The sequence below is a fragment of the Chinchilla lanigera genome, unplaced genomic scaffold, assembly GCF_000276665.1.
Source record: "Chinchilla lanigera isolate Chin_1 unplaced genomic scaffold, ChiLan1.0 scaffold00015, whole genome shotgun sequence".
NCBI classification, from domain to species: Eukaryota; Metazoa; Chordata; class Mammalia; order Rodentia; family Chinchillidae; genus Chinchilla; species Chinchilla lanigera.
The window spans coordinates 26,580,346-26,607,822 of NW_004955416.1; the positions used below are offsets into that span (position 1 = coordinate 26,580,346).

The 27,477-nt window shown below is 45.5% G+C and overlaps 1 protein-coding gene and 1 long non-coding RNA gene across 9 annotated transcripts in view; one reads left to right on the forward strand and one right to left on the reverse strand.

Moving 5' to 3' along the window:
* Positions 1 to 2,873: 2,873 nt before the first annotated feature.
* The window catches only part of Ttc23 (tetratricopeptide repeat domain 23), an 81,301-nt gene continuing 56,697 nt past the window's right edge, over positions 2,874 to 27,477 (reverse strand). For 7 of the 8 annotated variants that reach the window (XM_005381623.2, XM_013512541.1, XM_005381622.2 and 4 more), the window contains 5 exons: positions 22,118 to 22,245; positions 18,801 to 18,950; positions 11,267 to 11,389; positions 4,152 to 4,234; positions 2,874 to 3,417 (listed from right to left, as the gene is read on the reverse strand). In XM_005381623.2, coding sequence (XP_005381680.1) covers positions 3,303 to 3,417; positions 4,152 to 4,234; positions 11,267 to 11,389; positions 18,801 to 18,950; positions 22,118 to 22,245 — 599 coding nt within the window. In that variant the 3' untranslated portion in view covers positions 2,874 to 3,302. The remainder of the gene's footprint in view (positions 3,418 to 4,151; positions 4,235 to 11,266; positions 11,390 to 18,800; positions 18,951 to 22,117; positions 22,246 to 27,477) is intronic. The other variant, XM_005381626.1, reaches the window with a different exon arrangement.
* LOC106148150 lies at positions 7,861 to 14,393 on the forward strand. Its single transcript, XR_001233328.1, has 2 exons — positions 7,861 to 11,109; positions 13,175 to 14,393. It is a non-coding gene; the product is annotated as an uncharacterized LOC106148150 (long non-coding RNA).

The following is a 27,477-nucleotide window of genomic DNA, read 5'->3' on the forward strand; positions in this document are numbered from 1 at the left end:
GTCAGGGAGAATGAGTTCTCTTAGTTGATAAATGGAAGAGAAGCCGGGCGTGGTGGCGCATGCCTGTAATCCCAGCCCTCAGGAGGCTGAGGCAGGAGGATCTTTGTGAGTTTGAGACCAGCCTGGGCTACAAAGTGAGCTCAAGGCCAGCCTTGAACCACATAGCAAGACCTTGTCTCAAAAAGCCAAAAAAAAAAAAAAAAAAAGAAAAGAAAAGGAAGAGAAATGCAGTACAGCTTTCAAGATGATGTGTTTTTAAAAACACTGTAGATCAGGGTCTAGGAAGGAAGTTGACATGAATTGCAAAGTTAAACCTTTGTTATCCATCCACCAGATAAACTAGTGATTGTCAGACAGGTAGACTGGTGACGACTTTGCCAAGGCTTCTTATTTCTCACATGGTCAAAGATGTGATTTGTTTTCGTGGTGATAGGCAATAGTATTTGTCTAAGTGATAGATTAGGATTTGGCCAAGGGGACAGCTTCTATTTGGTAAGACCCTGAGTATAAATGGGCCTAGCTGATGTCAACATCCTAGCCCAAGAACTTGCGAATGGGTGCTGATGTGAGCAGGTTATTATTATCACAACCCACTTCCACTTATTCTGGAAGATAAACATCTTTGATCGTAATTTTCATCTCTATGTCGGAATGCACATCTTCAAGGAAACATTCTGCCTAGAGTATTCACCTCTGAGGGTTGATGAGCCGTCGTCACCAGTTACTAAGTCCCTGGGTCACCCAGGAGCAAGGCCCGCCTTCACCGTTGTGGCAGGTCACCCCAGGCTCCTCCTCTGTGAAAGCAGCCACTCTGGAGGCAAGAGAAAGCAGCGCTGTGGTTGGACAGGGTGGGAATGCAGCGACTGTTTTCCTGTTTATGATTACTTCAAGAAAATGATTCATTGAATGTTTCTGAACTTCCCACTGTGTTTTGACAAGGTTAAGATGTCTATGTAGAATGGAATCATCTAAGAAGCTGGTTTTGCTAACCTTCTGTTCCCTCGAAGGGAAATGTCACAAGAATGTATAGAAATAAAAATCTGAGGGAAAAAAAAATCCACGTTGTTCCTAAAGAATGAATGTTTCCAGTCAATTTTGGTGTGGTTTCTTTTAAACTCTAATTAAAGCAAATAGGCGTCTTTGTGCAAGTTTTTATGATAGGACGGAACTAGCGGGAAAAATGTACGTGGAAGTTGCAGTTCGCTTACTCCTTCCTTGAATCAGAGCTCAAATCATCAGTGCAGAACTAAAAAGCATGGCAGACACAGCATAAAACCAACTGGCTTGTAGTCACTATAGACGACACGAGTGTCACCACAGCCTGGGCCAGCAGGATGTGACTGACCATTCCATTTTACCCAAGGTGAACGGATCCCCAAAGACGTAGGATTTTTAGCACTACAACTAAGAGTGTCCTGGGAAATGCCAGAACAGTTTGTCACCTTAAATACAACCTGAAGGTTAATTATCACTATTTCTTAGGAATCTGAAAAAAAATTATGGAATCTTAAAACAAATGATAACTTGAAATATTTACCTGTTTGTAATCAGCAGACACATGTTTACCAACAAAATGTAAAACACAAAGCTGTACGCTTCCTCTCTTGTAGAAGTTAAATTTAACCCATGGGAAACATTTGGTGAGACATTCCTAATTCACTCTTTCTGGTGAATACATTTTCAAATGTATTCAGTTTCTGTGAATCCAAGATACCCTTACTCCAAGAAATACAGAAAAGAAGAAGTAACAGATGAAAATAGCATTTCTTCAGATGTGCTTCTATGACAGAATGCCATGCCCCGGGAGATTTAAGCAACATACAGTTACTTCTTCTAGTTCTGTATGCTGGGAAGTCCGGGATGAAGGACCTGCAGATTCACTTTATGGTGAGGCTTTGCTTCCTGGCTTGTAGATAGCCATCTTGTAGTTGTGTCCTTGTGTGGTAAAAAGAAAGATCCCCTTTCATATGTCACATCTTACAAAGACACCAGGGCTGCACCCTTATGAGCGGATTACATCCTAAAGACCCTGCCTCCAAATACCATCATGTTGGAGATTTGCGTTCAGCAATGAATTTGGGCACAAACAGGCCATAGCAGACTTCAGTGACATCTACGCTGAAACCCATGTCTTTAGGTAGGGCACTTGGTAAGCACAACTCACACCTTTTGGCACCTGTCATCCTGCAGGTCTGGGTCTGGGGTGATTGTGTGTGTGTGTGTAGGGGCTCCTGAGGACACTGAAGGCCAATGTAGACTCAACTCTAGGGACGGTGCTACCTCTAGAATTAGTTGTTTGTCCTGTCTTGGGCCGAGGGCACAGGAGGGAGCAGCACAATGTCCCTCCCTGCTGCAGCTCTCTACATAGGGCTCAGATCCTGCTTACCTTTGTTTTGACCTTTGACCCCTGACCCCTAGGCCAAGTGAGGTCCCCTCATCACCTACCCTGTTATCTCAGTTCTTTCCCTCTGTTGCAGTTGCTGTGGCTGCCACTAGCAGGTCCGCCACTGTATTTGATATCGAGTGCCATGGTGGGTCACAAGCTCTGAGACAGTGGGAACTGTGTGTGTCTTGTTTATTATTCTGTCCCCGGTTCTTAACACTGGTCGAGTATATACTAACTAGGTGCTCAACAAACTCCAATGAGCAACTGAGCACATGAATGAAGGTACAGTGTATCTGTGGACCTCTCCAGGTTCAAAGGATCCCCAGGATGGTCCTTTTTTTTTTTTTTTTGGTTAACTTTAAGTGCTGAGAATGAACCCAGGGCCTCAGAAGGGCTGGAGAAGGACCCTACCACTGAGTGAAGGACCCTACCACTGAGCGACACTCAAGAGCCCCAGCCTTCATTTTAAAACACATACTGACGCCAGTACTTTCAAATTTCTCTTTATTGGCACTTTATTCTCAGTTGCTGTTGCCTTCCTATAAGAAAAGGGCTTTTTCCAGAGTCTTACTATTGCAAATCTGACTCCAGACCCATGCGAGGGGCTATCTGTACAGTCACACGCAGTTTACTTGCCTACACACAGAGGGTTGCACCTTGGAGAGAAGTCTTTCAGCCATAGTCGTGCTGAAGGACAAAAATCCACAGAGCAGTCCAAGATCACCTTGAAGGGTATCCACTGTCAAAATGTGGCCTGTGGGGGTGGGGTTGGGTATGGTGTTGCTGTGGAACATTCAAACAGCCAGCCTTGAAAATCTGTATAAGGACTGTTAAATTCCACCTTCCGGTTGGAGAGGGGTTTGTACAGCAGCACCCCAGCCTGCCCAAAGCTTTCTTTGGGGCATGGGTGGCAGTTTCAGTCTGCCAGGTTGGGCCTAGCCTTCCCGGGGGCAGTGCGCTGAGGGGCACTGGAGCAGAAGGCCACTTTGGCTTTTGGAGACTGCCATGGCTTTGCGGCGCTCTCGGGTGCCCTGAAAACAAGCAGAGTGGGAGTGAGTGTGGCCCCATCAGGCCTTTCCACAGCTTCTCCCCAGCCTCTGCTGAGATGGCTCAGCAGGGGATGTACGCTTAAGAGGAAAACCCCGGCACAAGGGCATCAAATGCAAATGTTTTCCTCCTGTCTTGATTCCTTGGTACTTCGGTACTGAGCTAGGGAGTGAACCCTTGGTCAGCTGTGTGAGCAAGGCAAGAGCAAAGCGGAATGGCAAGGTGGCGGGGCGGCGGGTGGGTGGCTGCCCTGGCCCATCTTCCTTGCTGGCTGGAGCTGGAGCTCCACTTCAGCCTGCCACACTTCCCTGAGGGTGGACTTGGCCCTCAGCCCCAGGACTCTGGGGGGACACAAGCTCTGTGAGGTAGCCTTTCCTGGTGAGGAGAGAGGATATGGACCAGCCTTCGAGAGCTGGGGGAAGCCTAGGTGCAGCTGTAGTGGGCCACACCCTGCCTCTCTCGGCATGGGGCCATCACCTGCAGGAGGCTGAAACCCAAGCTGCACTTCCGACATTGTTCAAGAGTAAATTCCTCTCTACTGTCTGGGCAGGGGAGATATTTTACAACAGAGTTTTCAAAGGCACTCGCCTTACTGTGATGGAAGCTAGGAGAGCTCCACAAAACCTTCCACAGGACCTGGTAGAAACAGTCCCCTGTGAGGTTCTGGATGGGGAAGGGATGTGATCCTCAGAGAAAGAACAAGGGGACACCAACTCACTTGGACAGGACGTCCACCGACTGCTGGGTGGCCGTGGTCCTCTTGTCCTGTGGTCCGTACAAGAGCGTCTGAATCTGAAGACACTGCGAACACCAAGGAGGCATGGTGAGGTTATGGAAATGTCGCCGACAGTACTTTGCAGGAAAATAATGAACAATGAATGGAAGAAGACATAATGAATGAGAGAATGAATACTTCATTCTTAGACCCAGGCCGGGAAGGAATTAGAGCCTTCTGGGGTTCTCTTGGGGACAGTCTGTCCTTTGACTTGGCTCTTCTGAGAAAGCCAGCAGACAAATGTACAGTTTTCCACTATTTCCTAACACACTCTCAATGTAAAAATACATTTAAAAGGAGTTTCAATAAATAAAGGCAAAAACACTGATACTGAGCAGAGGATGGTCTCTGGGTTCTATTTTTAAATGGTTCCTGCTAAAGCCCAGAAAATTAAAAACAAAATTTTTCGTGACTAAATGCTTTATTTTAAGTGGGCTTTCTATGTTCATTGTTGTACAGTGATTTCTTAGTGACTAGGTATTAAATATTCAGTTTGTTGGTTATCTAGGACTGACTTTGGCTTACTTTTGCTTAGATCTTGGCATTTGATTATTTATAGGAGGTCAAGACAAACTCAAAGAAAGAAGAAAAATTAAAGATGTGCCAGAAATTTTCAAAATAGTTTTGAAGAGTGAACGATAGGAACTTGCTTTCCTGTAGATGCCAAGGTCTTTTGTAAAACTATAGCAATTAAAAAAAAAAAACTAGAGCAATTGAGGCAGTGTGTTTTTCATCACAGGACAGACGTGCCACTGGATCACTGGGCAGGGAGTGACGACAGAACTGGCCTTCATGACCGGTGAGAAAGAGGTGGATTAGTCCATGAATAGTACTGACCACTGGTTTTGCAAATGAAAGGAAACAACCTTACCACATTACCACAAAAAGGAAGCCCAGAAATACTGAGTTAATTGTGAAATGCAAAATTGGGGAGCTGTTAGGTGAAAATATTAGGGAATATCCCTATCTCTAGGCAGGGAAGTATTTCTTAGATAAGATCAGGACAAACCAAAAGTAAAATACTGATAAAATTGAACTACAGTCTACGAAAATGCCAAACATCTTTGCACCAAAATTCACCATAAGCAAAGTATGAAGACAATCCAGACTGAGTGAAGATATCTGTAATGCACATAGTTGAGAAAAATTAAGGGTTCAGAATATGTAGAAAACTCTTAAAAGGTAAAGAAACAACAATAGCAACCTCCCAAAAGAAAAATGGTCAGAAGATACAAACAAATTAGTCAAAGTAACGTTAAAAACTGGCCAATAATAAATTAGTCTTGCTAATAACAGAAACGCAGACAAAAACTTAAGTGCCACTTCGGACTACAAAAATTATACCCTGATGATATCAAGCTTTGTCCAAGGCAGAAATGATATGTTGTAATGGTGTTAAAATAACCTCTTTGTAGAACAGTATTTAGTAGTGGATAAGGATAATTATAATGATATTCATGTGCATGGTATCGTATGTACAATATGCATAATATGAAATGTTTGATAATCATATGCCTATCCACACAGATCAACCTCATGATTATAACATCAAGAGGAAAAAGAAAGTTTCAAGTAAATGCATATACTATGAGGTTTTAAAATATTCAAAACAAAACCCTAGGAAAAGTTGTAAAAAGCATGGGAATGACATCAAAGTCCAGACAGTTATGAGGGATGGATGGGTAGGTATACCGGAGACTTCACCTGTGTAGGTCATGTTTTTTATGTTAATAGTGAGTTCAAAGGTCTTTGTTATTCAAACTTTCCCACATATGTGCAATATTTAATATATTTTTAAAATATTGAATTAAGTTTTCTACATGGGTAACAGCTTGAATTAAAAAAAAAAAGTGTGACAGTTTGGGAACATAATACTAAAGACTGTATTCATTCTGATCTGCCAACCAATTTTAGGTCTTCAAGAAAATTAAAATGCAAGCAACCAAAATGTTCTGTCTTTGTGAGCTGCGGAACATATCCAAACTGTCTGAATGCTTGTTTAAGTCTAAGGAATTGAGAATGTGGTTCTGGAATCTAACAGTGTGGTTATCTTTTGAAGAAAGAAAATATCAGACAATATGATGAATTTTTTAAATAACAGAAAATATTCACTATTTCTTAGCTGAATGGTACAGCACCAGGAAGTAGTAACCTCTTCCGATTATTTTTTTTCAGTACGCAATTCAAGTTCTGCCAAGACCAGGATCCCAGCCCCTCTGTCCAATAAGCTTCTGACTTTCTAAATCCGTGCGGGTGGCCTGGCCTGGCCCAGGCAATGAGCTAGCACATTCCATGGGTCTCAGCCAGTGTCACTTTCATCTACAGATAGGCTCTTGTGACCTTGGGTCTTCAGGAACCTGGAGGAAGCTCTGCTGCCCTGAGGGGAGGGGAGGGACACGTTTCTGACAGCAGCTGGCTTCCCCCTCCATGAGGCAGAGCTTCCTGCACACAGTGGAGCAGCAAAGAGGCATGAGGAGGGGACAGTGAGCCCCGAGGCCAGCCCACCTCCCCTGCTCACCCATAGTCAGGGAGAGGAGGGCTCTCAGCGCTCACCCCTCCTGCTGCCGGACTCTGCTATCTCCACCTACACCAGAAATACCCTCACTGCATGTAAGAGATCAGGTCTGATTTTAAACCCACTCCAACTTCCCTGTTTACATATTAATGAGTGCCTCTGATGTGGTTCATTATGAGACGAGCTGATGTCGGCGTGCCGTAGTGTTAATTCATTCACTGTGGCTTTAGAATTTTACAGACAAGCCTGATTACTTGAGACAATCTGGGGTCTCAGTTCACTCTGCCTTAACAGATGGCCTCTAAGATCTAAAACATGGGAGGAATTTCCATCCTACCTCTTCTGTGATTTGAAGCATCTTCTTCCTGGTCTCCTCTTCTCTAGAGAAGAGATACTGCTCACTGAGTAGTTTCCAATTCCCAGGAAGAATGAGGAGGTCACTGGTGGGACTCATACAAACTCTTGATGGCTCTACGAGCCACCCCCACTCCTTCTAGGCCTTGTGTGCTGATCATTTTCACTGGTGACGTTATGTTGGTAGAGAATGAAGTCAGAAGGGATTGGGGTTGGGAGTAAAGCGACCCTTTTCAATAATCAAGCCCTAGAGATGTGAGTGGCACCTCCTCCTACCTCCAGGCCCTACAAGACTAAGTAGAAAGTCTACTTATTCCCACTAAGGAGATTTGCCTAAACTCGCAGCTGATGTGAGAACAAGAGAGGGCCAGATCCTCGGCCCCTGCCTAATCCCACTTACCATGACAGCACCCATAGAGGCCAGGGCAGGCTCCAAGGCTAAAGAACCTGGTCCATCCATGAACGGAACCACGCTTCCACAGATGTCTTTTTATTTTTAATTAATTTTCTTTGAAAAGCATTTTTGAAATGTTAAGTGAAAAACAAATGTATGTATCTGAAAAGGAAACAAGCTCAATAACAGAGCAAACTGACATTTTCTTCATACTTTTCAAACTTTGCTCCCATTTTAGAAAATTTTTTATTTTTTTTTTATTTTTTGGTACCAGGAATCAAACTCATGACCTCAGGCTTGCCAGGCAAGCACTTATGCCGCTGAGCTACATCCCTGGCCCATTTTTTTTTTTTTTTTTTGGAACAGGGCCTCACTCTGCTGTCCAGGCTGGCCTAACCCTCTCTGTATAGCCCAGGCTGGCCTTAAACTTGTAATCCTCTACTTCAGCCTCCCAAGACTGCGGGTGTTCCCTGGAGCACCTAGCCTACTGTCTAATTATAATGAAATGTCGTTTTAATAACCTTTTAAACTACATGTTCTAATGTTATGATGGTATGTAAGATTTTGTATTTATTGACATTGGTTTAGTAAAATCTGTTACTTTTTCAAAAAGCTCTGAAAACAGCTTTATAAAGCTAAAATGAACCTTTTCCAGAGACAATCTTGGAATTGTACTAAAGAAAAGACAGAAATGCTGAAGATCCATTGTTTCTTCCTCAGTCTGCCCATGCTGATAGCAACAAGGGTGAGTTCACCGACCTGACGCCCCAGTGAGATACTAATAGTCCAAGCCGTGCCTATGGGCCACTTCCAACAGGGGTGATATCACCTTGGGAGACTTCATCTTCTACAGTTAGATTCTCAACAGGCTCCTTGCTCCGTGACAGGTGACACTGTGAGAGCTGCCTTTAAGGCAGTTTTTTTTTGTTTTTCATTTTTCGTTTTTCTTCTGGTACCGGAATCAAACTCACGACCTTGTGCTTGCCAGGCAGGCGCTTTGCCGCTGAGCCAAATCCCCAGCCCCCAAGGAAGTTTTAAAAGGTGACAAAAATCACTCAAATGACAACCTCAAGGGGGTAAAGCCCAGGCAGTGTACACTGAGTGAGCTGCCATGCACCCGGCTAACCTTCTGTAAATAGAAAAGTAGCCCATTACAAACTTTACCTCGAACCTGTTTTAATAGCTGTAATTTATTTAAGGAACATAAAATAAATTTGCAGTATTCTGCTCTTCTTAGGTAAATGTGTTTAAGCACTTTAGTGGGAAGTAGGCGTTTCGATTCTTTTGCTGTAAACAGTGACATCAGCAGAATAAAAGTGAGTAAATGTTAGTTGAATCTACAGGGAGTCAGGCATCATCAGTATCTGGCTGAGCTGAGTAAAGAACCCCCAAACCTTGACCTTAGAACATTCTCCGCAGAAATACAGATGTCCTGCACTGTTGAATGAGCTTCTCTTTGAAGCCACCCACCATATGATGCTTTTCGCTTTTCTTTACAGAGAATAAATGGAAATCTGAGATTCCAGATGAATGACCGGGACCTGCTATATCATTGTTACTCTCTGATTTCATATCAGGGGCTGTGAGAATCTGTCACTTGTGTTTCAGTTATTTCCTCAACGACAAAGTGGGAGCTTTTCTCTTCCTTGCAGGAAGGCAGCAGGGAACATTGCTTTTACACTGGCCTTGAGCCACCGTGTTCCTCTTGCTCCCTTTTGTGTTCCAGCGTCCAGCACAGTCCCTGGCACCCAGGTAGATGTGGTTACTAAATGAATGCATGCTTAAATAAGTGAGCAAGCACAAACCCCAAGGAAATTTTAATATGGAGCTTTAAGACACGGTTGGAGCATAGGGCTTCAGTGATTCATCAGTTACTGAGTGCTACGGTAAGGAAGCTCCACCGTAAGCACAATGTGGGAAATCTTCAAGACCACACGCCAGGTAAGGTCCACAGCAGGAAGTATACTGTTTAGTATCTGCTGCTTTCTCTCGGGGGTCATATGTAAAGCTAAGGCAGTTAAGAAAGAAACTGGCTGAAGCAGGAGGGTCACAAGTTGAAGCCCAGTGTAGGCAACCTGGTGACCTAGGGAGATCCTGTCTCCGAATTAAAAGGGGTGGTGTGGCTCAGTGCAAAGGCCCTGGGGGTTCAGTCTCTGGTGCTGAAAAAGAAAACAGTAATAATCTGAAGCATTAGATGCAAACTTTAGAAAATGATTTTTTATATGACTTTGAGGTTTAAAAGCCAGGTCTCCAAGTACTCAGGAGCCTGGAAGCTGAGTCCTATTGCTGTGCTTTTGAATTTACATACTTCCCAGGGTAGACAGAGGATGGCTTGGGGCAGCTATGGGGTGGAGGTGAGCTGAACAAAATTACACTCTGGCTTAGTCACATACACATGTCAAATAATCAAACTGACAAGGAAAGACATTTGTTTTGGAGGGGTCTCTCAAAATGTGCAACCACTCCTTGGGGTGGATGGGTGGTGTCTCCTCCTCCTGGTCCTCCAGCTCAGGTTGGAATTGAACAGTCATTCCCACTGGGGACTTTCAGGTAATGAAAGTGCTGAGAGAACTCATCCTATTTGTTAATAGAGGCAGGACCCCCAGGGTCCAGAGCTGAAGAGTCATTTAAATAACAAGGCTACATGACTGGAAGATAAGACATGGAGAAAGGCCTATTCTTTTCCTGGTTAGGGTCCTCACCAAGTATATCACATTACAATTTCTATTTTCTTGATTGGGAATTTAAAAGAAAGCCAGAGAAAGGTAAATTGTAAGAACCACTCTAATGCCAAGGACCTGAAATCACTCATTCTCCTTACATGTATCATCTGATGCTACGTTACATCCGTAGAGGAGGAATTACCCCAAAACTCACCAACTGTGCTTCTGTTTTCCTGTCAATCCCCAAAGCTAATATGAAAAGACTCCAGAAACCATCATACATGGAAGTGTGAAATGATTTCAAAACTTAAGGAAATATAAATATATTTTCATTTACTAAGCATTCGAAGGTAGACAGAAATTATGAACTTCAGAAGTGGAAAGGATCAACCAAAATCCAATCCGGCGGACGGTGCTCTTCCGTGGAGACAGCGTCAGGCGCGGACTGGCGCCCCTCAGCCTCGTCCTCAGGGACAGCCTCTTCCCCACACCCACTGTGGCTTCCTTTTTGCAGCCGTTCTGGCTGAGCACCTCCGGTTTGCCAACCCTGTGCCCGCCTCGGTGATGTGTGCCTAACTCTTAGGCTTCCAGTGTGATGGGGCCACCAGCACCGCATAAATGAACGGTCAATACAACTTGTGATAGCCCTGATGAAGAACAGCAATGGGGCTGTGAGGGAGTAAGGGGAGGTACGGGCGGGTGGTAGACAAAGGAGGTGATGCCAGAGTTGAGAACTGTAGGGTGGCGAGGCAGAGAGATGGAGACCACCGGGGAAGGAGGAGGCAGAGGTGGTGAAGAGACCCAGGGAGGAGAAACCCAGGTGTTTGAGGAAATGCACCCTCCACCTGCTTTCTCTGTCTCTCTCACACACAGATCCCTGGACCCCTCCTCGGAGGGCCGCTAATCCCAAGACCTGAGGGTCCATGCATGGATGGGCGGGCGGTGGACCGGGAGGCTCCCGTGGGAGAAACGCAGGTAAGTGGGAAGAGGACCCCTGGCTGTAGAGGGAAATGGGAAATGAAGGATGGGAGGGAAGCCCAAACGCCACCCCCCACACAGCAGCTGCTAGGGGCTTCCTGATATCTCCTGAGTGCCAACCCTTGAGTGTGGATGCCACGACCTCTCTCCTCACCTCCAGGTTGCCAAGTGCCGTGGGCTCTATGTCCTTCCTGCCATCCCTCGACTCCCCCACGACTTTGCTCCATCCCCTGGCCACTGTCTTGGAGCAAGCTACCATCATCTTTCTCCAGCACAACTGCAACACAAATGTGTAGAGACAAGCACATCAGCAGGACTCGCTATGGCGTGGAGCCTGCTGTGCGCAGAAACGCAAAGGCCGGCTTGGTTCTGAAGAGGAGAGCGGGCCTGCTGTGTGAAGGTCAGAGTGGCCTGTTGGAGGGCCGGCCAGAGGAGGGGGTGCGGGCTCTTCTGCAGCCAAGCCTTTCCTTGGCACATTTTTCTGATGACGCAGAAATCAGTGATCTCCTGTCCTACTAGAGTTGGTGCCACCTGAACTTGCCGTATTTGACCGCTGCTTTTTCAATTTGCTTGAGGATATACTAAATGTTCACTTCAGTGGACTGGCTTTCCCCTCCACACCTGTCCTTCACCCATAAGCTCACTGTTCTCCTACACGCAGTGAAGTTCTGCCAAGTCACCAGACAGCCTTCGGCCTGGCTGGCTTATCGGACCCATGGTTCTCCAGACCATAATGCCAGTGGAGGAACTTCTGGGGCACTGCACACGTGCCAAGCCTGCAATATGAGTTCTGATATTGGAGGAACAAAAGTAGCTGGGTCTGTGTCCACTGCCCATCTGTGCTTCCTAAGGGACAGCACAAGTGGAGGCGCTGAGCCTGGGCTGTCGGGGACCTGGCTTCAGAAGAGCTCCTCCCTCCTGCAGCTGATGATGCCAGGGGACCCGAAATTCTCATTGGTGCCCAGCTGATAGCTTGCAAGGAAGAGTCCACTCTTGCCCCACAGGAGGCGAAGAGTGAATGACCCTGACTCCTTTAAAGGTCAGCTGTCATTTTCGGATCAGCTGATTCACAAACACCTTCAAGCAACGAGTGCTTTGGGTCTTGCAGCATCTCTCAGCTCAAGAACAGGACATTTTATGGAATTCCCACCACCGTGGCCTTTGCCTCTTAGAGAAAAACAAAGTGGATTGCTGCAGCCCAGCAGTGAATCAGCCAGTGACAACTGGAAAAGTCAGGGCCATGGAGAAACCACCGAGGGTCTACACCTGAAAGGGAGGAGGCTGATGTGGTGGTTCCTTGGGGACTCTAAATTTGTTTCTGGGTTTCCTGTTGTACCGAGGGCAACCAGGACAACACCCAAAATGTTAAAGGTAAAGCAAAACAAAAGTGGGCTACTGAAGGGATTGTAGGACACGAACTGTAGCCAGTGTGTAGCCAGTTACAGGAACACGGGCACACAGCAAGAGGAGGATGGCTTGTTCTGCAGCCGTGATCTAGGCCCACAGAAGAACTTGGTGGCACTGACTTTCTTGCTCACAACCTATGAGTAAAAACCATGTTCCAGCTCCTCTCTTTTAAAGATGCATTATAGCGGGCTTTGAGTTTTTTGGAGACAGGGGTCATGTAAAGTGACGTTACTGTTTTTCGAAATGTTCAGTGCTTACAGCTGCGGCCCACTGAGCCAACAGGCTGAAGCCTGCCAACGACAGTTTCTAATTTGGAGGCCAGATTGAAGCTGGATCCAAATCTGACTTCACACTGCCCTGGGGCCCTGTGTGTCCTGGGATGTTACTGACCTGGGGAAGAATCCTCAGAAATTCTCCCTGGAGCCTTTCACCTAAATGAAAACATTAGCAAAGACACCCATCCTAGCATCAAACCAGCTTTCCACACGGCAAAATGATGGGAACTTGCGCTGGGAAATTTCCATCTGGAGCCAACAGAGTTCTCCAGTTCTCCCTGCAGGCAGATGCCTTTGAAAGGCAGATCAATAATACTATTTCCTTTTCGGTAATTGAATCCTGCTGTCTGCTTTGTATCTCCGGCCTTCCTGTTTTTCAGGCGGAGAGGCCCACGTCTGGACTGTTCAGAACAGCAGGGTGCATCTGGAAAAGCCAACACCCAGTGGATTCCTGCTACTGAGTTGAAGACTAAGGGGATGCAGCTATTGCGATGAAAACAAGAGAAACACACAGCCAGTTGCTTTAGGAAGCTGCTGGCTTCACAGACCCCAGGGCTAATTACAGCATTTGAGAAACTCCAACCAGCAGCAGATGCAAAAGGAGTGTTTAAAGTCGGTCTGTGCCGTGGTGTTCACGGAGCCCTGCCCTCAGATGGGTACCCTGGGGAGCAGAAATGAGGACCTCATATACCATAGCACGCACAAGCTTCACACACACAAATTCAGTCTTTCTCTCTGATTCAGAACAAGGGCCACCCATCCTTAAGATGTCACGAGTCATTGTTTTCGGGTCTGATGTGTAATCAGGCCAAACTCAAGGGAAAAAAGGTCACCGACTTCTATTGTGGTTTTTAGGGGTGATCTAACCAGAGAGTTTCTTGAAGCTGAGCTGATTTTCAACCCTGCGGGTGGCGGGGCAGGCCAGAGCAGCTGTTCTCAGCTTTTTCAGGAAACTGACAAACATGCAGGTCCCAGGGCTCCTGCCCCTGAGACTAATTCATTAGGTGACCTTGCTTCAGAAGCTTTAAGGCCACTTGGCCAATCAGTGGTACCAAGGAAAGAGCTGAGCTTTACTTAAGGGTGACCTGCCCAGAGGTAAGTGACTCAGTATTCGGGATCCTCAGGTTCCTCTCTGTAGGACAGGGCTGTGAAGGTCTGATCTGCAGGGCTGCCGATGGAGGATAACGTATGAGCCATCCCTGGCAGTGGCAAGCCTGGCCTTGAGCCTGTGTTGGGGTGTGAGATCCAGGTCAGCCTCCTTAAGAGCCAGCAGGGAGAGTGTGAAGCTCTTTTTGAGGACCTGCTCAGGTTTCTGTGCCTATCTGTGTCAACCTCAGGGAATCGTCCCACTCCCTGTCCCCCGGCAGACAATCAGCTGCAACTGCTCTTCGTTCCTTTTCTTTTTTTTTCCCCCGGGACCGGGAATCGAACTCACAACCTTGCGCTTGCCAGGCAGGCGCTGTGCCGCTGAGCTAAATCCCCAGCTGCTCTTGGTTCCTTAAACATACTTTGCTGTCTTGTTCCGGAACTCCCTTCTTCCTTCCCTTTTCCAAATTCTGGAATTCTTGGCTCTTCCAGTCTAAAAGCTTCCTTCCCATACACCCCAGTATGGACTTGTCGTGTGGAACTTCGCATACGATACACTTGGGAGCTTTCAGTTTGTAACTCCTCCCACTCACTAGCCTCGGTAAGGCCAAGACGTGTACTGTCCACTTACTAGTCTGGGATACTCTTGGGGAAAGGGGCTACCTCCTTCGTACTGTATTCATCGTACATGCTCCAAAGTAAAGTGAGCCTGCCCTGGGCTTCTCCACATAGAAGCACCCTGTTCTCACAGCGTTTACTCTCTCGGCCTCGCTGACTGACCCAGGGATGGGCACTGGATTCCAGCTGCCCTAGCAGTCCTCCCCTGAGTCCTCCAGGCTGAGATAAAGAAAAGGTGCAGGGGTCAGGGTGGAAGCCAAGGGCGATGGCAGCCATGGTCTCCAGCACTGGGGAGGACACTGCTGTGGAGCAAGAGGAGGTGCAGAGTGGTGTGGTGGAGTCCTGGGCGGAGAAAGCCCTCCTGGCTCTACCTCCTGCCCCCGCAGCTCCTCGGGGAGGCTAAACTACATCCCTGCCTGCTGGGCCAGATGCCGCCCTTCTCTGGAAACCGCAAGGCTGTGGATGCCCCTTCAAGCCTGAGCCAGCTTCAGTCGTGTTCTGTCAGGGGCGGCCCAAAGGCTCCTTCTGTATGAACCTCCGCATTCTTCCCACAGTGCCACTAGCTTGGAAACTCACGAGATGAAATAGACAAGAGTATAGCGCAGACAGCGCAGTGCCTGGTGCCATAGGTCCACTCCAACGACTCTCCATGAGATCAAGACCAAGACACTTACCTGTCAGCCTCGATTTTCCTCTTGGGAATAGAAGTAGCAGACTCTGAGTTAATGTAAACTCTGTAGGGCTTGAATAAGTGAACATCTGCAAGTCTCTCGACCCAACGCCAGTTACTCCCCAGGCGTTCACTGTTACCATGTAGACGTGGGGACGGGGAGAGACAAAAACTACCACCCCCAGCTTCCTGCCTCCCTCCTTCCCTCACCGCCATGAGTCTGGTGCCTGTGTAATGACTAAATGACTGGATTTCATTGTTTTAAGTCCTCTTAGGGGGACTGGGGATTTACAAAGACAAAGGAGCATAATTGCCCTGGTCTCTAGTTTTACCCCCAGGTCTGGATGGCTCAGAGATTCGGCCATAGAAGGTTTCCAATAACTATTTTTGGATGAATTGATAATGTGTCACCTTGTTAGATATTAGTAACACAAATGTTACGAAAATTGGCACCTTTTGCAGCACAATTAGAAAAGTCACAAGAAAAGGCTTGGAGAAAAGAAAAGGCACAGCAACACGTGCCTGTAATTGCAGCACTGAGGAAGGCTGAGGCAGAGGATCACAAGTTCAAGTCCCACCTGGGCAACTTATCAAGACCCTGTCTTAAAACAAAATAAAAAATAAAAGGGCCAGGGTGTAACTCAGTGGTAGAGCAACCCTAGGCTGGATCCTTAGTATTGAAAACAAAACAAAACAAAACAAAACTTAATTTCTAGGCTAACCCACTCAGAACTAAAGCTAATTCTTTTTGTTTTGTTTTTGCTTTTTGTTTTTCTTCCGGTACCAGGAATCAAACTCACGACCTTGTGCTTGCCAGGCAGGTGCTATGCTGCTGAGCTAAATCCCCAGCTCCTCAGAACTAAAGTTAATTTTTTAGATTTGGGCAGTTATGTTACTCAGAAATTACCAAGGGTTTCCTCATCTTAAAATTAATTAATATAATGGAACATAGCATGCCAAAACTTGACACATTAAAAGAAATAACAAGAGGAAATTCATAGCCATAAAAAGATAAATAAAAACAAAAAAAAATTAAATTCCCAATTCAAAAGATAGAAAAAAAACTTAAACAAAAACAAGACAGGGCTGGGGATATAGCTCAGTGGCACAAGAGCCTGCTTAGCAAGCATAAGGTCATGAGTTCGATTCCTGGTACCAAAAAAAAAAAAGCAAAACAAAATAAGGAACAAAGAATAATAAACATAAACTCATAAGTTGGTGAAATAGAGACTAGGAGGACAATAGGTTTTTATGGTTTCTAGAAAAAAAAAATAACGGGGCTGGGGATTTAGCTCAGCGGCAAAGCGCCTGCCTGGCAAGCGCAAGGTCGTGAGTTCGGTTCCCGGTACCGGAGAAAAATCAGAAAAAAAAAGAAAAAAAAATAACAACATAGACAAGCCACTAACTCAGTCAGGGGAAGAAGAAGAAAACCCTAATATAAAATGGGAAAATATTTATAAAAATTTAAAAAATTCTTGAGACTACTTTGCAACTTGTTATGCAAATAAATCTGAAAGTGTAAATGAAATGGATAATTACCTAGAAAAGTACAGCTTACCAAAATGACTTAATTAGAGATAACTTTAAAAGATCACACTTTATAGACTACAGAAAACTTTAAAGGAATTTCCCACAACAAAAGTGCCAGGCCTAACGAATTTCACAGGAGGTATAAACCTTTAAACACCAGGTGGTTTCAATGCTACATAAATTCCTTTGGTGCATGAGAAATAAAGGTAAACTTCCAAATTACCTTTCTGAAGCAAATACAACATTGGTACCTAAACAAGCATGACATACAAATATCAGCAAACAAAATCAATGTCTACTGTAGTTTCAATGTGTCCCCTAAAAAGCTTGCATTGGAAACTTAATACCCAGTGCAACAGTGTGGAAGACATGGGGCCTAAGGAGGGGAAGAGGCTCTGCCTTCACAAATAGATTAATGGGCTCAGCATATGCAAGAAGGTTCATTACAAAAGGTTGAGTACAGGCCCTCTTTCTCTCTCCCTCTCTTCCCCTCTGCCTTTTGCCATAGAATCACATACCAAAGGCCCTCACCACGTGCCAACTCCCTGATCTTGGACTTCCCAGCCTCCAGAATTGTGAGAAATAATTTTCTATTCTTTATCCTTTATACATTTTTCTGGTGTTCTGTGGTAACAGCACAAGATGGACTTAGACATCACCATGCCAGGAAAATAATTTAATAAGACTAAGGGATATTTAGTCCAGCAATGCAAGGTTGGTTTAATATTATAATAAAATATATTAAGAATCATCTGGTAGTCTCCATTGATGCTGAAAAAGCCTTTGATAAAATTCAACATTTATTTCTAATTTAAAAACTCATAAAACTAGAAATTGATGGATACTTCCTTACCATGATAAAATATATAAGCTTTAGTTTTAAAGGCAGTATATACTAAAAGAACTCACAAGAGGCATATCCACTAAGATGAGACTAAGGATGACCATTGTCCCTACTACTATTCACTATTGCAGAAGAGGTATGAGCCAATGCAACTAGACAAGAAAAATCAATTAGAGGGATAGAACTAGAAAACATAAGGTAAAATTATTTCTATTCATAAATGATATAATAGTATTCCTTGAAAATCTGAGTGAATCAATCCTCAAATTAACTAAGGCAATAAAAGAATTAAGCAAGCTAGCAGAATATGAAATTAGCATAAAGAAATCAATAGTTTCTATATAAACAAAAGTCAAAAGATGTAACAGAGAATAAATACCCACTTATAGTAATAATAATAAAAATGCTTAGATATAAACTTAATAAGACATGTGCAAAACCTACAGGAGGAACACTTTTAAAAGCCTAAAATATATAAAAGTAGACATGAATGAATAGAAAGGTATCTCTTGTTCTTGGATAGAATAACTCAACATTAGAAAGATGCCAGATCTCCCAAAATGTATTTATAAACAATTTAATAAAAATACCAGCAAATTCTTTATGGAGTGAGACAATTTGATATAAAGAACATGTAGAAAAATAAATATGAAAGTATCTGGAAACCTTGATAGGTTAGGAAAAAAAGAGCCATGAGGGAGGATTGTCTAGTCCTCCCTCACATTAAATCATTCTACCAAACCTCTGTCACTAAAAATGTGAGATACTGGCAAACGAATAGACAGAATTTAATAGAACAGAACAGAATTCCAGAAAGATAGTCAAACACATATAAAAATTTAAATCACTGGTACATAAGTGCGATTGTTAATGAAATGGTGCTAGACAATGGAGAGATCTATTTGGAAAAAAAGATAACATTAGATCTGTGTCTCATGGTAGCTACACAAATAAACTCCAAATATGAAAAAAGAAAAACAAAAGAGAGAATTTGTCTATCAATTTAATATTGAAGGAGCATAATAAAAATGAAGGCTTGATAATTATGCCATACAAAAATTTTAAAATTTTGCATGGTCAAAAATAATAGATAATTTTTTTTAAAAAAAGTATGTATCTAAGAGGAAATCTTTTATCCCAAACATGTTAGTTTAGACCTATGGCAAATAATGACATCACCCCTAAATAAGCCATTTATAACACTTCATTTAAAAGCAGGGACAGCCTCATCTTGGGCCAGCACTGGCTCCCGCTTTACCTTCTTCAGGTTCTTGTGGGCCTCGCTCTGGTTCCCCTGCGCCAGGTCTGCCCCTCCCAGGAGCCTGTAAGTCTCTGCCACCTGAGGACTAAAATAGCCAAATGTTTCCACTTTGGCTTCCAGGGACTCCTTCAGGATCAAGGTTGCTCTCTGTGAAAGAGATAAAAAGCTCTCTGGTTAAAAAGTCCAGTTGGTGTGGTGGCACATGCCTGTCATACCAGCACTGGGGAGGATGAAGCAGGAAGATCACTGTGAGTTCAAGGCCAGCCTGGACCACTTAGTGAGATCAAGGCCAGCCTGAACTACACAGTGAGACCCTGTCTCAAAAAACTGAAAAAGAAAGAAGTGCAAAGGCTGATCAAAGTCTTGTGCCTCTTAGGACAATTAAGTAAGTGCCATCCATTTTCACTTACTGGAGGAATGGGCTTGGTGGTTCTTTGCAGTGGGGGCTGCTTCCCTCTGGTTCAGCAGTGGACAGGAAATAACATATTTGCGGGGAGAAGGTGTAAAGTATGAAAAGAGAATGCTTGAAGGACTTTAGTGAGAAAACCAGCTTCTGAGCTGGGCATGGTGGCACATACCCAGCATTCTGGGAGGCTGAGACTCGAGGATTGAAAATTTGAGCCCAGCCTGGGCAACTTAGTGACTCTGCAAGGCCCTGTCCCAAAATAAAAAATAAAAAGGATGAGGGTGCAGCTCAATGCGAAGGCCCCCGTACCATACGGACCAACCAAGCCAAACCAAACCAAGCAAAACAGAAAAACCCTGCTTCTGCTAGTATCTGAATCATTTCAGTTGGATGTTAAGAATAACAGCTAGCATGTACTGTGTCCTTATGTACTAGGAACTGTGCTCTACAGTTTTGGGGTGATCGTGTTTAATTCTCACTGCCTTTTTTAGGTGAGTAGAATTTTAATCCCCATTTGACAGAGGAGGAAACTGAGGCACAGATCAGCAGTCAAGAAATTTGCTCAGCATTGGGCAGCTCAGGAGTAATGGGTGACACGGGGAGGGCTGCCTCTGGCCAGCATTTTCGATACTTATGAGGTCCATGCTCCTCTCCCTCTGTGCACCCTGATACTCTTACATACATGAAAACCCAACAGAACACCCACAGCACACTCCGAAGTTCTCTATTCTCATGGAAAATAGTTTAGGAAACCAATCCAACCTATTTAAATCAACTTTAAATAAAAAATATGAGTTGGTCAGAAAACAGTATTTCCTGACAGGAATTTCTTCCCCAAAGATCCTCTTCCTGTTGCTGGCAGCTTTGTGCCCATGTGTAGGGTGCAGTCAGGCCTGGGGTGGTCCAAGGACCCCTTGCTCATCTCTGTGACTGCCCGACTCTCACAGTAACCCACAGTGAAAGGTTGGGTGGCCACGTGTGCACGTGGCACCAGGCTGCTGCGTGGGCTGGGCAGGTTGTGCTACACACATGGTGCTCGGTGCTCGGCAAGAGAAGGAAGAGGCTGAGCCCAGCCTGTGCCACCCTCTCCAAATGGTGTGCTCTAGCTCGGGCCGTGTCCACCTGACGAAGGGGCAGGACTTCTATTCTTGTAGGCTACTGGGTGGACTGGCAGTGGCCTTTGAATGAAAACAGCCCATTTGCAAAAATGGCCAAGGGCAGCCTGGGAGAGCAAGGCGCATCTTTTGATCAACACCACTGACATGGGTGACTTGGGTAAGGGTAGCGCAGAACGCATCAGTGACACAGGACACCTCAGAAGCAGGCACCCCAGCAGAAATGCAAGTGAGAACAGGGAGGGGCACGTGGCCTGGGGTGGTCAGAGGAACAGGCTGGCCTGAAGCCAAACACATATCAGCCAACCGCTCATCACCCCCAACTGCAGCAAGACCGTCCAGCTCTCACGGAATTCTGTGTAGTCACACAGGAGTCTTTAAACATCCACACACATATGCATTTACAAAAATTTTCCTGCATCAAGCAGGGCTCTATAAGGAAGACTCGTGGGGGGAGTCCAGGAAGAGGAAGCAAGGAAACTGGTAAGTTCTGAAGGATGGCTCGGCATCGGCCTGGATGGCGTGGGGAAGGCCTTGCCAGGAGGAAGTGAGTGGACCCTGGCCGGAAGTGGGAATTAGTAAAGGCCAGGAACGTGGATCCAGTAGAGGTGGCAAAATGTATGAGAAATATCAGTAGAATCCAGATGGGGAAGGTGTTTGGGGCCATATAGGGATTCTGATTTAACTCAGGGGCATTGAGGAGCCACGGGGTGTTTTACAAATGAATGCTCACTGATCAGATTTGCTTTTTGAAAAACAAGGAGCAGGCAGCTGGGAGATAGGACACCGCTAGAGCGGTCCAGGCAAAAGATGATGCCTAGGGGGAGGGGAGATGGAAAATGATGGATGGATTCACGCTATGCCTGGAAACGACCAAGGAACTGCATGGGGTGAGGAACAAGAGTGAAGACACCCCCGCGTTCTTCTGAGCACTCCCCACAGGGCTTCCAGAGGTGGGGGTGAGGGTGGGGGTGGAAATGAGAGGTTCCCAGAAGGACTCTCTCTCCTTGGTTGTGTGATCTAGAAATGTACTGAAACTCCATTTGTCCTGGTGATGGTAGCCGTTCTTCGGCCTGAGAGGTATGGATGCATCCGCATTAAACACCCATGTTTTTTAACTGAGAAAGGCCCGGGGAGATTAAGGGTGAGGAAAGAGCTGGGCGGGTGGAGGTCTACAGACAACAAAGGGGAAATAAATTTCATTCCCAAGATTTGCCATAAAGGGCTTGGGGGGGGGGGACCCAAGTGAGCTATTCAATGGCTTTCTGGAAGCTGTTGGGCTTTGCAGGAAATAAGTTCCCATGGGTTTAATTATCAATGAATATAAATTCTGGGTCTCGCTTCTTTTTTATAAGCCATGTAAAGCCTGTATGGATCAATGGCAAGAGAGTGAGCTGAAATTTCTGCACTGTGCAGTTTCTATTAAATATGCAAATTCATTCATTACCCAGAATGAGGGGAGAGGAATTAGGTATACTGTCACACTCTACCCCAGCCAGAGCGGCAGGCTGTGCTAAGCAGGGTTTTGTCCACTAGTGTCTCCAGGTTGCTTGTTCTTCAGGATTGTTTGTAGGTAGACACATCATCTCTATTCTCATAAACAGTTTTCCAGTTTCTAGGAGCAAGCCCAAGAGTGGCCCCCAGCCTTATTTACCAGAATCCCTTCAGAGGGGAGGACATGCCCTGCATATAGTAGGTGTTTAACAGATGCTTACAGAGTAAAAGAATGACCTTTTGAATATCAACTATCACCCATGTGAATAAATATACAATTGTATTCTGAATTTACTTACCTCTTTTTGTCCAGTGATTTGTAGAAAATGGCAAAATTCGTCTTGAATTGCAAGAAATTTGGCTGTTCCTGCCCCTTCTGAATCCTTAAGATGAGCCATGCTCTCTTGAAAATACTTCTCAGCCACATCTGAGGAAAAGCATCACAGCAACAATTTTGAAAACTGGTCACAGATTTGAAATGGAAATGAAGTAACTATGCTTCTAGTGGCAGTGAATTATTTGAAAATAATAGCTATTTGGACCAGGGAAACCAGCTAAGGAGACTGTCCTTTGCCTGCTAATCTGCCTATTTTATCAGAAAAGATTTAGGTCTCAGAAGGATCTAACAATTTGTTTTCCTTAATTTTCACACATTTTAGCTTCCTGGCGACACAGAAAGCAAAGCTAACGTAAAAGGAGAAATTGTCCCCCAGACATGATCACATTGGTAAGTTTTCATGATGACTGATCAGTTATTCAGCGCATAACTCTGGTCTCTACTCATGACATTAGGACTCCTTGGCCCACTTACTTGAATGGACTCTGACTGTAACCTTGTTACCTATTTCTATAACATGAAAAATCTGGAAAATATGCTTGACATGCTGCTGAGGAAAGAACCCCAAACAATGTAAACCTGTAAACATGCTGGCGAAGATCTGATGAAAATCTTTTTAAGTACATGGCAATCACGAAAGTAAGAAAGGAGAAGCTTAGGTATGAAGAGGGAAGAAAAAGCCAGAGCAATTCATGTTAGTCAGCTCTCTGCAGGTGTAACAAATACCAGAAACGAATCGATTCTTAAACAGGAAATGTTTATTTTGACTCAGGGTTTTGTAGGATTCAGGGTGTGATCGATTGGTCCCACTGTCCTTGGACCTATGGTGAAGCAGCACTTCTTGAGGGGAGTGTTTGGGGAGCAAAGCCACTCACTTCATGGCAGACAAGTAGCAAAAGAGAGAGACAGGCAGGCCAGGGTCAGGATCGCAATACCAGCATTCAGGGCCATGGCCCCAGGCGGGCTTCCTCCCATCAGTCGCCTCCTAGAGCTCCTACTTCCTCCCAGTAACCCATGGCCCCAAATCAAGCCTTTAACACATGGACACTTATCCAAGCTAGAGCAGAATAGCAGCAGACGCTGAATGCGCCACGAACCTATTAGAAAAATTGTCATTTTTCTTAGTGCTAGGGTTTTCCAAGCTTGAGCAGGACTGAGATGAAGCCTGCGGCCAGCTTTGTTAGGAAACTGAATGGAGCTCCCTGCAAAAAGCCAGTCTGGCCAACAGTTTAATTCTGTGATGACGCCAATGCCTCTCACCCTTGTGTAATTCCACGTGCTTTGTTTATGGGTGGAAATTGTGAGTATGGTGAAAGGAATTCCTGTGCCGAGGTTGTGTTGCAGAACACGACTGACTTTGGGAGACTGAGACTATCCTTTGGGCCTGACTCAATCACATGGACTCTTTAAAAGCAGAATCTTCCCCAGGTGATGGCAGAAAAGGAAGTCAGGGAGATGGGAAGCCTTAGTGAGATGTGAAGAGAAGGAGGTCCTCCGCTGCTGAGAGAGAGCAGGGTATGGTGGGATAAGGAGCCAGGAGAGCCAACAGGAGCTGAGAAGGTTTCAGTCCTACAAGGAACTGAAATCAGCGCATTACAGGAATGAGCTTAGAGAAGATCCTGCTTTAGTTACTTTTCCCTTGTTGCTGGGACAAAATACCTGACACCCAAAATTAAGGAAGGAAAGGTTTATTTAGCTCACAGTTTGTGGAGGTTTCAGTCCATACTTGGCTGGCTCCAAGCCAGAGTGGCACATGGCAGAGGGAAACAGTTCATGGCAGCAGAAGATAGCAAAATCAACAAGAGCAAAAGGGAGGAGCAAGAGCTAGCCTCCTTTTCTCCCTTATATTATATGCAGGCTGCCCGCCCCAGGGTAGGTGTAGCACTCACACCCATAGTCCCAGCATAGGGCTATGAATCAATCAAAAACTCTAGAAGCCATGATTGTATGAGGCTTTGGGGAGACATCTAGACACAAACCATAACAGACCCCAAGGTCCACATGACAATGGAGGTGGCCAACAACTTGGTTTTAGCCAGAGCAAAGACGCTAGCCTTACTGTGCCAGATTTCTGACCTATAGAACTGTGTTTAAACAACTGTAAATTTTTCATGTATTCTTTTTTTTTCTTTTTCCGGTACCAGGAATCCAACACAAGACCTTGCACTTGCCAGGCAGGTGCTGTGCCACTGAGCTAAATCCCCAGTCCCAAAAATTGTAAATTTTTATGCAGCAAAAGAAAACTAATCCAGTTAATGCTATGATCAGAAGGTCATGTCCCCCCGCCAATTCAGTTTGAAATCCTAACTTCCATGGTGATAGTATTAGGAGGTGAGTCTTTCAGAGGGGATTGAGTTATAAGGGTAGAGCCATCATGAATAGGATTAGTATTCTTATGAAAGGGACCCCAGTGAGTTTCCTTCCCCTCCCCGCCCCCTGGCCATGTCAAAGGACAGTGGTCCATGGCCCAGCAAGCAGCTTGTCACCAGGTACCAACTCTGCTAGCACCTTGACCTAGGCATCCCAGCTTCTAGATCTAAGAAGTAAATTTTTTCTGTAAGTCACCTAATCTATGACATTTAAAATAGCAGCTTGAACAGACCAAGATAGCCAGGAGTCCCTAAAATGGAGAAAAGATCAATTGTACAAGACTGTAACTGTGGCTATGGGCTCCTCCCTTCCACACAGGGCTGAAAAGGAGCAGTGACAGCAGAGACAGACTCTGAAGGGGCAGAAACAGAAGCAAACCGGCAGAAGTCTGCAACCATTTGCAGATAAGCGGTCCTGCGCACCTCAAGACTCATAACCACACCTGAAATTCACAGGAGAGTCCCGAGCACTGAGAAATGATCCCAGGACATTTCCAAGAGAACACTTGGGAAATCTGTCTACTAAATCTACTCAACCAAAGGAAAACTTCAGTCTATGTTCTCCTGCAAGGTTCAGGCCACATGGAGTCCTAGACAGAAGCAGAAATCTCGCTGCTGCAAGGGATGTTCTCCTAGGGAGGGTCTGCAGCTGCACGGAGGTCTGCTGAACTGGATTCCTCCTCCCTTATTTCTCAGACCAGCAGGTGGATTCTTGCAGAATTACTCAAGTACTACTTAAATTCTACCGCGTGGAAAACGCTCCATCTCTCTTACCCATAGCTGACTCATGGGTGAAGGCATTATAGATTTAAATGCTTGAACCAAGTATTACCTTTGGCTAGCTTAATAACCTGATGACAGTGATATTGGGGGTGTGGGATTTATGTTGCTGATTCTAAAAACATCACAGAGATGGGTATTCCATGTCTAAAGTGATACAGATATTCAAGAGCGGGGACTCTTAATTTTCAGGTTTTTGGTGGAGAAGTAACCAAAGAATGCAGCCCAGCCCTTCTTTAAGAACTTCCCACATCCCAGCCTCACTGCCCCGGAGATGAACCCTTTCTGTGAAGGCAGCAGATGAAGAGGGCATGGGAAGGAGATGGGACTAAACATGCACCGAGACTTGGACCCTGGGGTCGGCTGAACTGGTGTTACCCTCTGCGGGGAAGGGAAGGGTGGAAATCAAAAAACCTGGAGGCTTTTCCCTCCCCTCCCTCTCCTGGGCCAGGAGCCAGTCTTGCGGGCACAATACACACAGCTGCACTAGACAACTTTCTCCCACCTCCCAGTATCCCTCCCCCACCCCATTGTCACAAGCCCAATTTCCCTGAAAAGTAAGCTCGAGACCTGGGCAAGGTATGCTCCTTTCCCTCAGTGCGGCTGAGCTCACCCAGACACTGCAAGAAAGCAAGCTGCGGGGCCTAATTCACAAGAATTTGCAAATGGCTCATAACTTCGCACTCAGAGAGACTGAGTCATATTTTCCAATGAAAGTGCAGATGAATCTCTGGAAGAGAGAGTGGGAGGGGGGAGGAAGGAATGTGTCACCTAACGAAGGCAGCGTAGCTCATGGAGGCCTTGTGGTGGGCAGGTGGGGACCGGCCCTGCCTGGCAACCTGCCCCTAGGGGTAGGCTCCTCAGGGCTTGCTTCCCTTTCTCCTTTCCTGGGTCCCCAGCTTCTCCAAAGTTCCAAGCTTTTTCCATGTCTGTTGCTGGAGTTCTCTGGTCAAAGGGAGACAATGAGGCCAGGGAACAGGATTTCCCTGACAGCTGCTGTCACATCAAGCGACCACATACCAGGCACCTGTAAACTCACGTCAGGATATTCGTAGCTTACGATAACCTGAAACATGGGTACAAAGGTAGGTCACAGATGGCTACGGTGGTCCCCACCTCTGTCCATAAATCAGAAAACACTTTTATCTTTATCTAGGATACAGAAAAAGTCCTTTGTTGCAAGCCCCTAACTTTTCACTCCAACCCCTCCAGCTCCCCAAAGTCGTTTTACAAACTATACTCCCATGACCAGTCTGAGGGGAGAGTACATGGGATCCCAGCTTCAAAGCAAAGAAGTCATTTCATTCAACCCATTTAATGTGTTGAGGGTGGGCGTCCCAGGTCCATCTGGGATAAGTGACATCAGGATTTCCGGAAAGACAGGAAGTCACGGCCATTAGGGTGAAAAGCCACCTCCTGACATTTCCCTGTGCTCTGAGGCTGAGTGTGGGCCCACAAAGAACCAGCAAGTTTCAGTGCTCTTGCACACAGCCATCCCTGGCTTTAAAAGTGATCCTAGAATCCTCGGCAACCTCAGGCCGGTGGCCTGGGCAAAAGATGAGGTCATTTTCTAAAACACAGGAGCATGACTCTGCCCCGGTGGCAGAGGCATTTCAAGGTCATGAATCTCTTCCCATTTTCATGCCAACAGAATGTTTAGCTTGTCTGTCAGTTAGAGGGGAGTGCGGCTTTGTGGGCAGGGTCATTTGGTCGGCAGACAGCTCTGTCTGGGGACCAAAGCCCTGTCCTTCCCAGACTGTGCTTAGAGATGTTCAGTCATAAGCAAGAGAAAACAAGGCTTCCTTCAAAGAGCAAGAGGTACGCAAGATTGCAAGGTGGCTCACTGGAGGTCAGGCTTTTAATTAAAGTAAATTCCGGTAACCAGGGGCTCATTTTCCTGAGGCTGTCCTGAGGCAGGAGCTGGAACAGCAAGGACAGTGTTCATTATGAAGGCGCCCTCCTGAACAGTGTGACAAGTGCCTTTTGTTAAGTCTTAGAAAATAATCTCTATAACTGCCAAGGCTTTAAGAACTCCAGGGAATTGGAAAATTTAAAAATCTCGAGAATTACAGATTGGCGATCACCCAGCAAATAAAATGAACCTGTTTAGACCCTTTATGGGGGCTGCTGCCTGGCCACCCACTCACTGCTGTGGGGTCACAGGAAACCTAAG